The 14,417-nt window shown below is 40.3% G+C and overlaps 1 protein-coding gene across 2 annotated transcripts in view; it reads right to left on the reverse strand.

Annotated features, from left to right (window-relative positions):
- The window catches only part of scara5 (scavenger receptor class A, member 5 (putative)), an 84,133-nt gene that overhangs the window by 24,602 nt on the left and 45,114 nt on the right, over window positions 1-14,417 (reverse strand). For both annotated transcript variants that reach the window (XM_048596767.1, XM_048596766.1), the window contains exons 4-7: window positions 13,897-13,977; window positions 12,940-13,044; window positions 10,600-10,653; window positions 2,780-2,971 (exon numbers count right to left, since the gene is read on the reverse strand). In XM_048596767.1, coding sequence (XP_048452724.1) covers window positions 2,780-2,971; window positions 10,600-10,653; window positions 12,940-13,044; window positions 13,897-13,977 — 432 coding nt within the window. The remainder of the gene's footprint in view (window positions 1-2,779; window positions 2,972-10,599; window positions 10,654-12,939; window positions 13,045-13,896; window positions 13,978-14,417) is intronic.

Consider the following 14,417-nt stretch of genomic DNA (forward strand, 5'->3'; position numbering starts at 1 on the left):
GTATTACCTGGAGGTTTTGCGTTTTCATTTAGTTCTGAACAGTTCAAATTCTTTCAGCAGGACCTCTTTTCTAGTCCTATTGATGTTGTTGCTACCAATGTAGATGACAACAGCTGCATTCCTCCCATCCATTCTAATTTCTTCTTCAGTCCTGAGGATGTATCCTTAACCCTGGCACCAGTCTTCGGGACTCCTGCTTATGGTTGCAGAGAGCGGAATTCATCCCCCTAATTGTGCCGAAACTTAGCACGACTGCATTCCTATTTTCGTCCCCCACTTGAATGACTCCCCGTACCATAATGCTATGGTTAGATTACTCATCCTCCCTACTGTCCATCCTCTCATTCACACAGCTTGCAGGAACCACTTAACTATTAGATATTTGCAGGGGCCGGGGCTTCTTGAATGCTACACCCTGGGTCACCATACCTGCTTCATCTTCAGTCATACCCTCCTGTCTCTGATTACAGAATAAATTTGAATTACCTCAGTTGAGGGCTGTGACCATCTCCTGGTATCTTTCCCCCTCCCTGATGTGACACAATGTCTGCAACACAGACTCCAGCCCCTCAGCTTGGAGGATCCAAGCATCCTTGAGCTGCGAACACTTACTACAAATATGTTTGCTCTGGATCACATTTGTGTCCATCAGCTCCCATATGTTACAGCAGCAATATATCACCATATTATATCTTACAATATATGCCACCACTTCCATATTTTATTTAATTATTTATTAATTACGCTAGTTTCCCTATTCTCTGTACTTTCATTGGTACTTTTTTCTCTTTTCAAGTATCAATCTTACAATAATACAATCTATTCTAAAATAAAGTGATAAAGAAGGACTAGAGACCTGAACACAAATTAAAGCCCTTACTTTACTTTAAAGAGTAGAAATACTCACCAATCCTACTCACTAATCAGCTGCTTTATCTGCACTCATGTCAATTGTGGTTCATTACACAACTGCTCCCTGGTCCCACTGTAGTTAGGTCTCTCTATCCTCCCCTTTTATTCTCCCCACTCACCTTTTACTCTGGAAACTTTACTTCTTGCAGTAAATCTTACATAAAGCATCTGTTTCCTCCTCTACACTGAAATCCCACTTTGAATCAAATTCCCAGATGTACTCACTTGGCCTCCTTCATTCAGGCCAAGTCAACCGCACACTGTTTCCTTACTGAAGCATCAGCAAAATGTAAAATCTGACATTTTACCATTCTAGAGAACCAGTGATTGGCTTGAACAAATCCACTCTTTGAGCCTGATGGAGAAGATGGTTCTGCAATTGAGAGTCTAGCTGCAACAGAAGCTATATCATTCATTGACAAAAAAATAATTGTGGAGCAAGTTATTGCACAAATGGGAAATATCAATTCACACTGATTCAATAATGATGCTCCCATTAGAATGTTGCAAAGTGCTCTAGTTATCAGCAGGGATTTCATCAGTGAAAAAGATAAAGTTTATCATTGCTAATAGCTCCAACACAGACAGTCAGAAGAAGAGACATACAGATAAATCTTTATTCGTGTTTGTTTTTTAAAAAAAAGCAATGGAACCTTGAAATCAAACAAAGCTTCTTTAATATAAATAATTGAGGGAGATTAAAGAAAGGAAGGAAACAGGTGGAGCGTAAGCTTTATAGGTCTTCCAGCCTCCTAACACTGATCTTTGAGAACTCATGTGCAAGTGATGGAAAAGGGAATGATTTAACTGATGGTGAGGGTAGAATACATGAATCCGGTAGTTATATCAACGTGAAGGTAGTTAGTGTAAATTAATGTATGTAGAATTGCTCATGGAGAATATGAAACAGAGACAGCATAAAATACTGAGAGATGGAGAATGAGATGGGGGTAAGGGCATCGGAGGACTGACAGAGGTAGGGAACGGGAAAGGAGTCACAGAGGGCAGCAGCCCACAAATGTATCTATTTTGCTCAGACCATCATTTAGAAGCAACTGGGGGTGACCTTGAGATAAAGCCCTATCTCTTCTTCTGATGCTGGCATTTTGGGATTGGAGGAGATTGTTGAGATTGGGGTTTGTTGGGTAGGGTGGAAGGAGAAGTGAAGTGTCAGTGCTCCCTACTACAAGATTATCACATTAGGCCAGAAAACTGGCAGAGGTCTAAATGGTTCATAGAAATGGTGACAGAACTGAAGAAGGCCATTCGGCCTGTTGTGTCCTTGCTAGCTCCCTGTGTAAACAACTTGGCTTGTTTTAACCCAAATCGCACCATGCAGTCAGATTATGCTTTTTTTATGTTATGGAGATGCAAGAATTTCTACCTCCAATCATTTCTGGTTGACAAGGAGTCAAGTATCATGGGCAGAGTTTGGTCACATACAGAAAAATGGAATTGAAACCACAATTGATCAAGTATTCTCTTACTGAAAGGCAGAGTGGGTTCATAGGGCACAATGTCACCCCCAGTTGCTTCTAAATGAGGGTCTGAGCAAAATAGATACATTTGTGGGCTGCTGCCGTCTGTGACTCCTTTCCCGTTCCCTACCTCTGTCAGTCCTCCGATGCCCTTACCCCCATCTCATTCTCCACCTCTCAGTATGCTGTCTCTGTTTCATATTCTCCATGAGCAATTCTACATACATTAATTTACACTAACTACCTTCACCTTCTGTTCCAAAGTCCTATGTTCCAATAAATTCAATTGGCAAATCTGCTGCTGGCAATCCAGCATATCATTTATTTTGATGATAACAGAAACCAGACACTCATTGACATTTCCACTTTCTGAAAAAGAGAATGATTACCTTGTCCAAATTTATTTGCTGCATGAATCTCATAAGCTTCTTTATAACCGAGCATCCTGCAGACCACATCAGCATCCTGCTTGTCCCATTTATCATCGCACACTGTTCCCCAGAGCTGGTCATAGAAAACCTCCACTCTGCCTTCATGAGGTCCTGATCCATTCACCAGTCTTATAACAGGTCCAATTTCTCCTAAGGAAAAGGTTGACAAACTGATTAATACCCAATCAAGATAAATAAGTCCACAGAGTAGCCAACAAAATATAGGTAGGATTTTTCATTTGGCAGGAATTGGTGAGGAACTGTGCCTGCCAGTTATAACAGACCAACAGGCTTTAATACTCCAAGGAAATTTGATTAGAAGTTTGGTCCTCTATCTCTCCCTGACTGGTTTAGCCACATATAGTACACAACCAACAATGCATTTGTCCCTTTTCTGCTTTTTCACTCCTGCCACCCACACGGCTTCATTTTATGATTGTTCAATGACATTGTCTCTCCTCCCTGCTAGAAGTGGTTCTTTGATCAATATTGTCAAAACACCTCCTATCCACCGCCGCACCCCCCCATTTCATCTGAATACCCTATAGCCAGAAATGTTGAGCTTCCAATTCTGCCATCCATCAACCAACAACTAGTCAGTATCCAGATATCAGACACCCAAGTGTCTATCCATGCTCTCAGTTTGTTTGTCTTATTCTTCAGACTTGATTTGGAACATTTCAAATATCTTTCCATTATTTACAAATTATTGCAAGGAATGAAGAAACCAAACAACAATGGACTATCAATTTAACATCAGTGCAGGAAATCTACTCAAATCTTTCCTTGGAGACAGATTGACTGTACACTTGGAGAAGTATGAGCTGGCAAAGATTCAGCATAAATCTGTGGTCTGACTAAACTATTTGTGGAGTTGCTAACACAAAAGATCCTTAGCCAAGATAAAAATGCACAGTCTTGGCGGTAACTTTGTAATGCAGATCAGTGTTGGTTGGGAGGTTGAATATATAGAGAAAACAGCTTTGTAGCTAATTACCCACAATAGATCTGTGGCTAAAGAATGTAGAGAATGAACTGAATGTTAGAGCATAGCACTGTTGGAAGTGAACGTTACCATGCAATTTTAATTATTACGGTGTGGTCTCCACAGCTATATCAGCAGTGTGTGAGCCACATCAGAGGCTGCCAGTGTGTTGCCAGTGTGTAAACATTTATAGGAATGGAACTGCAAGCTGCTGCACCTGAAAAAATACAGTGGAGATAATGGAGTGTAATTTTCAACAAAAGAAACCTGTTTTACAGCATATGATCAGAGTCACAGAATAGCTATGAAGGATAATGGGATTAACATTATCTGCATGCACATTGATGCAATGCTGATGTCAACATGTGACATGAAGAAATCATACTGGACTCAAAATGTTAATTCTGTTTCTTTCTCCACAGATGCCGTCAAACCCATTGAGTTTCTCCAGTATTCTCTGAGTTTGTTTAACATGATTATGAAATGGAGTGGTTGCTCTAACAGAGCCTTGAGAGACTGTGGGTACAAATCAAGCTGTAAATAGACTCAAACAAAGAAAGGACTTAAGCAGCAATACTTTGAGAGACTAAACAGAGTTAAACACCACATACATAACAAAACAGGCTACAGCACAGAAGTTGATCATTTGGCCCACTGCATCTGCACTGGTTCTTCAAAGGAATAATTTATCTTATGCCATTCACTGGTCTTCACCCAGAGTCCTGCACATTCTATCTTATCAGATAATAATTCAATTACCTATTAAATGTTTTAATTTAATGCACCTCCGCAATTCTCTCAGACATTCTCTGATGCAAATCTCTTACAACAAGAAAATATTTTTTCTCACATGTCCATTGCTACTTTTGCCAATTACCTTTGGGCCCTAGGGAATATCAATTGTCAAATGTAATTTTACGTTATGGAGCATTAAGGTAATTATGGTGTGCGAGTGCACACGGTGGGCTGAGTATTTGTGACCCCCACAGTGATGGAGCTGGAGGCAGAGGGAGTGCATGGAATTGGGCTAGAGCCTCATCGTTAACATCCTGTTTTTATCCATTTTTAGGAAAGCAGTATTGCAGGTAAGACCTGCATTTATTGCCCTCCCCTAATTAGCTATAAAAGGGTGGTGGTGAGCCAGCTTGCATGTTGTACCCTAGTCATCTGGGTTTTGTGAATCTGTCCACCATCTTCAACAGGTTGGCATGTGTAAAGGCTGGTCTGGGTTGAGGAAGTCAATAGAATTATTTTGAATTGTGCTTACACTTGGCTTGAGCAAATGGGTAAAGGGTAAGAGGATTTGTTTTGGTGTTGTTGCGGGATGAATGTTCCTCTTTGATTTATGCTAAGGGATTATATCTAGTAGAGTTGGCAAATATATATTGAATTGTGATATCTCTGAGAATGCAGTCCTGCCTTAGTACTGCACTGAAGTATTAGCCTAGGTTATATCTGAAGTCTATGAAGTGGATTTAACACACAAAACTTTGAAAGTGCTACAAACTGAATCATGTGACAATAGTGTCAAAGGTGTACTTGTTATCTTTCCAAAACAAAAATAGAGATTTCTGGAAAGTTCAACAGGTCTGGCAGCATCTGTGAAGAGAAATCAGAGTTAATGTTTCAGGTCCCGTGACCCTTCCTCAGAACTGATGGTAGCTGGGAAAATGTTGGTTTATTTGCAGAAGATGGGGCGGGGGAGGGGTAAGGAGTAAATGATAGGTGGGAATAGAGCCCAAAAAGAGGGAAGAACCGTTGGATAGACAAAGGAGTGGATAATCATCTGGCTGGGAGGGTGAATAGCTGTTAATGGGAATAAAAACCGAAAGAACTGCGGATGCTGTAAATCAGGAACAAAAACAAAGTTGCTGGAAAAGCTCAGCAGGGTCTGGCAGCATCTGTGAAGGAGAAAACAGAGTTAATGTTTCGGGTCCGGTGACCCTTCCTCAGAACATAGCTGTTAATGGGGGCTGTTAGCAACTAACAATAGGTAGTGTATAATGGCAGGCTATGTGGTAACAAGGCCTGATGTGTGGGGTAAGGGGCTAGGACATGGGAGAGTTCAGGCCCTAAAATTATTGAACTCGATATTGAGTCTGGAGGGCTGCAGGGTCCCCAAGTGAAAATGAGGTGTTGTTCTTCCAATTTGCACTGAGCTTCACTGGAACACTACAGCAAGCCTGAGACAGAGATATTTGCCAGGGAACAGGGTGCTGTGTTAAAGTGGCAGGCAATGCCAATTTTAGGGCCTGAACTGTCCCATGTCCCAGCCCCCTACCACACACACCAGGCCTTGTTATCATATAGCCTGCCATTTGCACACTACCCATTGTCAGCCACTAACAGTCTCCATTAATGGCTATTCACCCTCCGGAGTTAGATCGTTATCCACACCTTTGTCTGTACAACAGTTCTTCTCTCTCCATGGGCTGTATCCCCACCTATCATTTACTCCTTACCCCTCCCTCCACCCTATCTTCTTCATATAAACCTACATTTTCCTAGCTACCATCAGTTCTGAGGAAGGGTCACCGGACCCAAAATGTTGACTCTCATTTCTCTTCACAGATGCTGCCAGACCTGCTGAGCTTTTTCGGCAATCTCTATTTTTGTTTCTGATTTACAGCATCCACAGTTTTTTTATTTGTTATCTTTGCAAGCACGCCAAAGACATTGATGGAAGCATAGCCCGGGTTCCATTACTAATTGTGTAAATTTCAATCCAATTCCTCATATAGAGCTAAATGCCATTACTATTAGAGCTGAATATTAGACAAATGCTGTGTGATCCATACTCAATGTCCACATAAGAAGACCTAAATTGTAAATGTAATTATTTTCTATGTATGGGGGTTCCTAGCAGTGTTTTACAGCTTGTGATTTATGATTAACAGATGGTATTGTTACAAATACTTTCATTTACAAGTAAAAGAATACCTACAGGGCCCCTTTACATGATATCATAATGGAAAAATCCTCATGCTGCTTTACAAATCCACTAAAGTGGCATTTATTTTTATTCATTCACAGGATATGGGCTTTGCTGATTCGGCCAGCATTTGTTGCCTGCCCCTAGTTGCCTTTGAAAAGGTGATGGTGAGTTGTTCTTTTTGACTGCTACAGTACACATTGAATGGTATAACACACTGTGCTACTTGGAAAGAGTTCCAGGATTTTGACCAACAATAGAGATAATCAGCACGGATTTGTAACAGGGAGATCATGTCTGACAAATTTAATTGAGCTTTATGAAGAGATGACTCGATAAATAGATGAGGGTCGAGCCGTTGATATGATTTACATAGACTTCAGTAAGGTCATTGATTGAGGTGCACTAAATTATGAGTGGCATGGACAGGGTAGGTCGTGAGAATCTTTTCCCTATGGCAGTCATGTTTAAGACCAGAGGGCACATGTTTAAGGTGAGGAGTAAGTGCTTTAGAGGAGATCTGAGGAAACTTTTTCTCACGCAGAGGGTGGTAGAACATGCTGCCTGTGAGAGTGGAAACAGGTATTCTCGCAACATTTAAGAAGCGTCTGGATTTGCATTTAAAATGCCGGGGCATAATCAGCTGTGGACCAAGTGCAGATAAATGAGGTTTGTGTAGTTTAGACATGGTAGGCTGAAGGACCTGTTTCTATGCTCTATGACTCTAAGACTATAATAGCAAAGGAACAGCAATACATTTACCGCTTAGGGTGGTATTTAGTTTGGAGGGGAGTGTGCAGGTGGTTGACCATTATCCTTCTGTTGGGCAGAGGCCATGGCTTTGGGAGATGCTGTCAAAGAAGCTTGCTCAGTTGCTGAGGTGGCTCTTGTAGATTATGCAAGCATTACTGACACTTTTTGTTGCTGATGGAAGGAGAAAATGTTTAAACTGGCAAATGGGCTGACGATCAACTTCGCCCTGGGTGATATTAAAATTTTTTCACCATTAGTGGCTGCTTATATCCAGACAAGTGAAGTATATTTCATCAATCTCCTGACCTCTGTGTTGTAGATGGCAGATGTTTTGGGGAGTGAGGAGGGGAGTTACTCACTACAGAATTCCTAGCCACTGACCTGCTCTTGCAAGTGCTGTATTTTTATAGATGCCTTAGTTAAGTTCTTGGTCAATGTCAAACCCTAGGAAGTTGATAATGGTGGATTATGGAAATGAGATTGAATTTCAAAGGAAGATGGTTAGATTTTCTCTTGTTGGGAGTTGTCATTTCCTTGGGACTAGTGTGGTGTGCTCTTGAACTTTAAATTTAATTTAATTAATAAACCTTGAATTGAAATGTTGTCTCAGTGATAGTGACCATGATCTATTGTTCACTCATGCTTTTCAGGGAAGGACATCTCCGGTCCTTACCTGATCTGGCCTACATGTGACTCCAGACTCTCAGCAATATAACTGACTCTCAACAGCTCGCTGAAAAGTCCTAGCATACTACTCAGTTCTGGAGCAATTAGGGATGGGCGACAGATCTGGCATTGCCCATGGTATCCACATCCCAACAAAGAATAAATAGAAGACAAAACAGACTAAGATTGTTGGGACTAGAATAGAATAGCCTTTATTGTCACATACACTGAAATGAGTGCAGTGAAAAGTTTGTAATGTCGCCTTTTGGTGCCATCTGAGGTACAGAGGACCAAGGTACACATACTTTTAAGTATAGTTACAGAGTGAAAAGAATATAGTGTTGTTACAGAGCAAAAAAATATAGATTAGCATGGGAACAGTTGAAAAAGTCCAGAATGATAATAAGTATGTTCCAGTCTATGCCCGCCGACCCCAGACCATGAGACCATGCTGCCTCCTTGTGCCAGCCTCCATCCAGGACTTGCTCTATGCTGCTCTGGGAATCGCCCCATTTGCTCCACTCTGCCTAGGATATTACCCAGGGGAACTCCTGCAGCAACATCCCGGGGTCAGGTGATTGACCTCCAACAACTACAACCTGTGCTAGATATGATACCAACCAGTGGTCAATTTCCCCCTTTTCCCATTGATAAAAGTTTTGTTGGAAATCCTTGAACTTCACATTCTGTTAAAAGCTGCCTTGATGTCATGAACAGTCACTTTCGCCTCATGTACTGAGGTCTGCTCTTTTGTTCATTTGGGGACCTAGGCTGTAATGAGGTCCAGAGCTGGTGGAACTCAAACTGAGCATTAGTTAGCATATTATTTTTGAGCAAGTGTTTTTTGTTAACACTGTCGATGACCCTGTCCTACATTGTACTGATGATGTAGAGTGGATGGGACAATAATTGACCTACATTTTGTGAACAGGGCAATTTACCACAGTGCCACACATATACCAATACTTGTGAGCTGTAAGTGAACAGTTTGGCTAGGATATGGCTAGTCTGGAGCACAAGCATTTAGAACTATTTACAGAATGTTGTTTGGGTCCAGAGCCTTTGCAGTTTCCATTATGGATGTTCTATAAATACAAACAGAACATGGATTAACTATCGTCATTAAAAAAATGTCCAAAATGGAAGAATGATATAATTAAATCTTTAGGAAGAGTATAGAAATGCTTGTCCTTGTATAATATCTCTCAAGCAGGAAAACCACCAATCCCACCTCAAATATCTTAAAGCATTTCTTTATTTCATTTCAATATCCTGTGTCGCGCTTCCTTTAATAACTTTTCATCAGGTGTTGATCTTAAAAAGATTACAGGCAATAAGTTAAGGTGAAGTAATTATGTAATTGCTAGTTAGTGCTCAAAAATAGAGTACTGTACTCCAACAACATTTGTTGACCAAAAGGACAAGAAGAAAACACTACCATATCCAAACTTCCCACAGAGTCCTACTCCATCCTGATTTAATCAAATATCACTGTTTCTCCATCACTGTTGGATCAAGGTTCTGGAATTGACTGTGTAAACCATCACGTCAGCACCACTACCATAGGGGCTGGAGAGGTTTATGATCAAGGCCCACCATTACCTTCTCAGTGCAACAAGGAATGAAAAATAGTTAGAGATAACACAGTGTGGAGCTGGAGGGGCACAGTGGGCCAGGCAGCATCAGAGGAACAGGAAAGCTGACGTTTCGGGTTGGGATCCTTCTTCAGAAATCTGAAGAAGGGTCCCGACCTGAAACGTCAGCTTTCCTGCTCCTCTGATACTGCCTGGCCGGCTGTGTTCCTCCAGCTCCACACTGTGTTATCTCTGACTCCAGCATTGGCAGTTCTTACTATCTCACGGAAAATAAATAACCTTTCGGTATTGCTCATGTCCAGATTTGAAATAAGAAAGATGTAAAGAAAAATCTTCACATCTCAGTTTAGAAATAATGGAATTAATCCTCCTAATAAAATAAAAAAAGAAATTCCAGAACAGAAGAAAATAAATGCTAGCTCAGTTCATGATTTTGTGGCATCAGTAGCAGAGTAGCAGTTTCTATCGAGCTTACTAAAAAATCTTCTGTATCACCGCCAGCCCATCTGTAATTAGTAAATTAGAGAGGGCCATGTGAGAAAATCAATAGTGCAGACATGATGATCTGATTCTGTGATAACATTCTTTAATTATGTAGTGATACATACACATGTATGGATATGTAGTTTTAGGCAGTAACTCATATCATTACAATTTGTTCAGTAACAGAACCTTTCAGATGCAGATTGGCTTTAACAACAGTTATCTATGCACCCGCTAAAACGCTATCAAATGCTCCAGGTGATGATCCTTTGCTTTGAAGGATAAGCAAAAAACTCTATTCCAGCATATGTGATGGGCATTTGTTACCACAGCCCTTTTTCAAAAGAACAACTTTGTCACTCACCTCGATCACCTTTCTCCCCCTTTTCTCCTTTTCTTCCTCTCTCACCTCTACGACCTTTAAAATGAATCACAAAAATGCCCCACAAATATTAACATAGAAGACTGTCAATGTTGTAAACTGATTATGTACTTGTACTTCCAGTGCTATAGACAACAATCAAAACACATGCAAATGAAGAAAGAAAGATTTTTAAACTGCCACAGTGGTTAAGTTTCTTTTTCTTGGTTTGTATTTTGTTTGTACTTGTTTTGGCTTAAAATGAGGCTTTATTCTGAACTAATACTTATTGTAGAATTAGAGCTCAATGTATCCACAAAATGTGTTGAATATTGCCAGGAGTTGACTTGATTTAAAATGAGATAGTTATAAAAAACACAAAATATTTTATTTCATTTGAAAATAGCATTTAGTTTCACCAGTAGAATAGAAAGGGGGTGCACTTGTAGTTTCACGTGAGAATTCCAACCATAATAGGATAGGTTATAATTTTACAATACTGATATTTATAATATCGCTGTATTTTGGAACACGCTCTTTCAATTAGGATAAAATGGGAGACATGAGACCTCTACTAAAGCCTTCCTAACACCGGGCCTCACTGAGCAGGCTGCTAACTATCTAAAGAAAATGTAGAATGTTTTACTGGGAAGAAGCTGTAAGGTGTTTACACTTGGAGACAATGGCAGCAGCATCTGTATTTACAGCGATTAGACTATTCCTGTCCAAAGTACCAGGAAGGTGTTGAGAATGCCAGGTTACCAACAATTATATTTTAAACTGTGCATTTAATTCCAAAAATGGAATACAGTTGGGCCATAAAGAATAACTGATCAAGTTCCTAAGGGATCCCAGAAATTCAGACAAGTTAGTTTGCCAGGATATGTGAAAGAGAGACCTACCAGAGGCCAAAAGTCTCTCTGGTTTGCTGCAGTGGAATGTGGGTACAAGCTCACATTCAGATGAAAAGACTAAACTTGTCAGGATTTGAAAAGAGGTTAGAGAGAGAATTTCCAGGGTAAAAACCCACTGTAAAAGACAGCACGGAATTTTCTGCTGCCTTGAGCAGTATGAGCAAGGAACAGAGATTTGGGAAAATAAGGCAAGGATCAAAAGGTCAGATTCTTGATACAAGAAAAATATTCCAATCATTCCCTGAGGGTTAAATGTCAAGTGATTGAATCTTGCTAATGAGTGGCGACTACTTTATTTCTATGCATCTGCACCTCATTATTAGCTTATCTCGCCTCATTTCTATGCAGTTCCCAACTTTCCCTTCTGTCCCCAAGAAACTAGATGGTATAATTTTGAATATGAAATGCAGTGTGGTTACCTGGTGGTAGCAGCTCACCACTTGCTTCTCTGAGCTTTTGGTCAACTCTATCTTCACCGCCATCCCCTACCCAATCCATGAACACTATTCCCTTCCACCTTTCCACCATGAAAGTTGGCCAACTACCACATTGACCACACCGTCATCATGGCCACTTTGGACCAATTTACACATCTCATCAGCCCTTCAATTTGGAGCTCAGGGATACTTATGACTTGCATTTTTTTTGTGCAGGGACACACAGACATCTCACATTGGAGCAGGACTTACGCTCAGGATTGGTTTCTGTCAGGGTTACATCAGCTTATGAAAGACGATTGATGTGAGTTTTTAGTGGCCTGTCTCAGATATTGTGGGAGTTACCATGATGTGTACATACACTCACAAGTTCCTGCCTCTTTTCAAGGTCCTGAGGCCAGAATGGGATGGCTGATGACATCTTCACACAAGCCTCAGACTGGTGCTGATCAGAGATACAACTCTATCCAGGGCCAGAGTGGAACAGACCGCAGGCCTCCTCAAAAATAAGGGTTTCAATGCCAGGGCTGCTCCTGGGGCCTTGCAGTAAAGCCCAGAGAGAGGGCACCACAATATTGGAGTATGTTGTGCCCTTCATGACTGGAACCTAAAAAGGATACTTTATTATCCTGGATGCAGAGAAAATGTGGGATCAAATGCAATTCTGAGAATGAGGATCAGGACATTGACTGGATGGACATGCAGGAGACCGTGATACAGCAATGCATCATCGTGTGTGAGATGTCAGACAGAGCCTGCACTTTACAGGTCCTCCTCACTGTTCAGGAAAAGGCAGCAATCAGTGAGACACAGCAGTAATGTTACATTGTGACTTTAAATATGGATGACTTGTGCAGCACAGGCACTTCCACAGTTGCTGAAAATTTGGTTTAGTCTCATCAAGTTCATCATGTTAAATATCAAATAGAAATGAATCAGAACAGTAATGTATTAAGGTGGTCTACTAAGGACATGGAAAGCTAATAACATACCCCATGATCCCTTTTGTCCTTTGACAGAAGATCCAGGTAAGCCATGTTCTCCTGGATCTCCTTTGAGGCCTGGCATTCCAGGTGCTCCTGTCAAACCAGGTAAACCTAAAATGCAAAATTGCAGTGTTTGTTGAGTGCTGTATTTCTAGCATCACAAATAAAATAAGATAAAATAACAAGGAGGAATACAGAATACAAATTCCCACATTTTTAATATTGTAGTAAAGAAACTACAAAAGTGACGCAAAACAAATAAGTACAAATTTACTTCCCCACCCTCCTCCGCTAATCCTGCCTATCACCCCACCTCTCAATTATGCTAATGTACAACTTAAGAGTAAGTATGTCTGAGTGTTCTTTGCTTTGCCTACTTCAAACCCACCCCACAGAATCACAGAAATTTTACTACAAGTGACAATTTTTACCTAAGACTAGATGGCCCTATTGGAACATTTTATCTTACGTTTACACTTTTAAAAATTAAATTTAACTAATTACAAGAAATGGGCAAGTTACAATATGGGAAAATGCGAATATACAAATTAGGAGCAGAAGTAGGCCATTTGTTCCCGTGACCCTCTTGTACCATTTAATAAGATCATCGCTGATATATAATAATTTAAAAGCATATTTATGGAATAACTCTCATTTAACAAATTTACCATCAGGTTGTTTACTTGACATCTATTAAACATGTATCGACTGATTATAATATTTCCTTTATGTGGAGGCTTTTGTTGCCAGCATTTCCTTTGGAAATCCATTTATTGTCAATTATCATTAGAAGTGCCAAACAATCCTCCTTCTTTAATTATTTTATGGTATCAGTTAAGGAAAATTTCCTTTTGGAACTTCCATGATCTTTTCAGTTAATAAGAATTGGCCAGATCTTCTAAAGTAACTTCAGTCTTCAGTATCATAATTTATATTTTGCATAGGATTCTTTGTTGAACTCACCTCTTTTCCCAGCTACACCACTGAGTCCAGGAAGTCCATCCAATCCATCATCACCCTTTTCACCTTTTGGCCCAGGAGGCCCTAAAATATTGAATAGTCGGTAAAGCAATTGAACTACATTTAACCAACCTATGCAGGTAATTTTATTTCATTAGGGAATGCAGATTGTTTTGACCTGATAAGTTGTTTCAAAGATCACTGTACTTTGTCTTTTTGTTGTTTATTGAGTTCTTAGATTCTACAAATTACTAGAAGTTGCTGAAAATCATGTCCTAAGAAATGAAAATTCCTATTAAATATATATTGCATAGCTCTGTCGCACAAGCAAGACCACACATGCAGCCAACACATATCAAACTAAAAATAGAGATGGCAAAGTGTGGAGCTGGAGGAACACAGCAGGCCAGGCAGCATCAGAGGAACAGGAAAGCTGATGTTTCGGGTTGGGACCCTTCTTCAGAAGATTTCTTCAGAAGACCCAAAACGTCAGCTTTCCTGTTCCTCTGATGCTGCTTGGCCTG

Source organism: Rhincodon typus, chromosome 5 (assembly GCF_021869965.1).
Source record: "Rhincodon typus isolate 14 chromosome 5, sRhiTyp1.1, whole genome shotgun sequence".
Lineage (NCBI taxonomy): Eukaryota > Metazoa > Chordata > Chondrichthyes > Orectolobiformes > Rhincodontidae > Rhincodon > Rhincodon typus.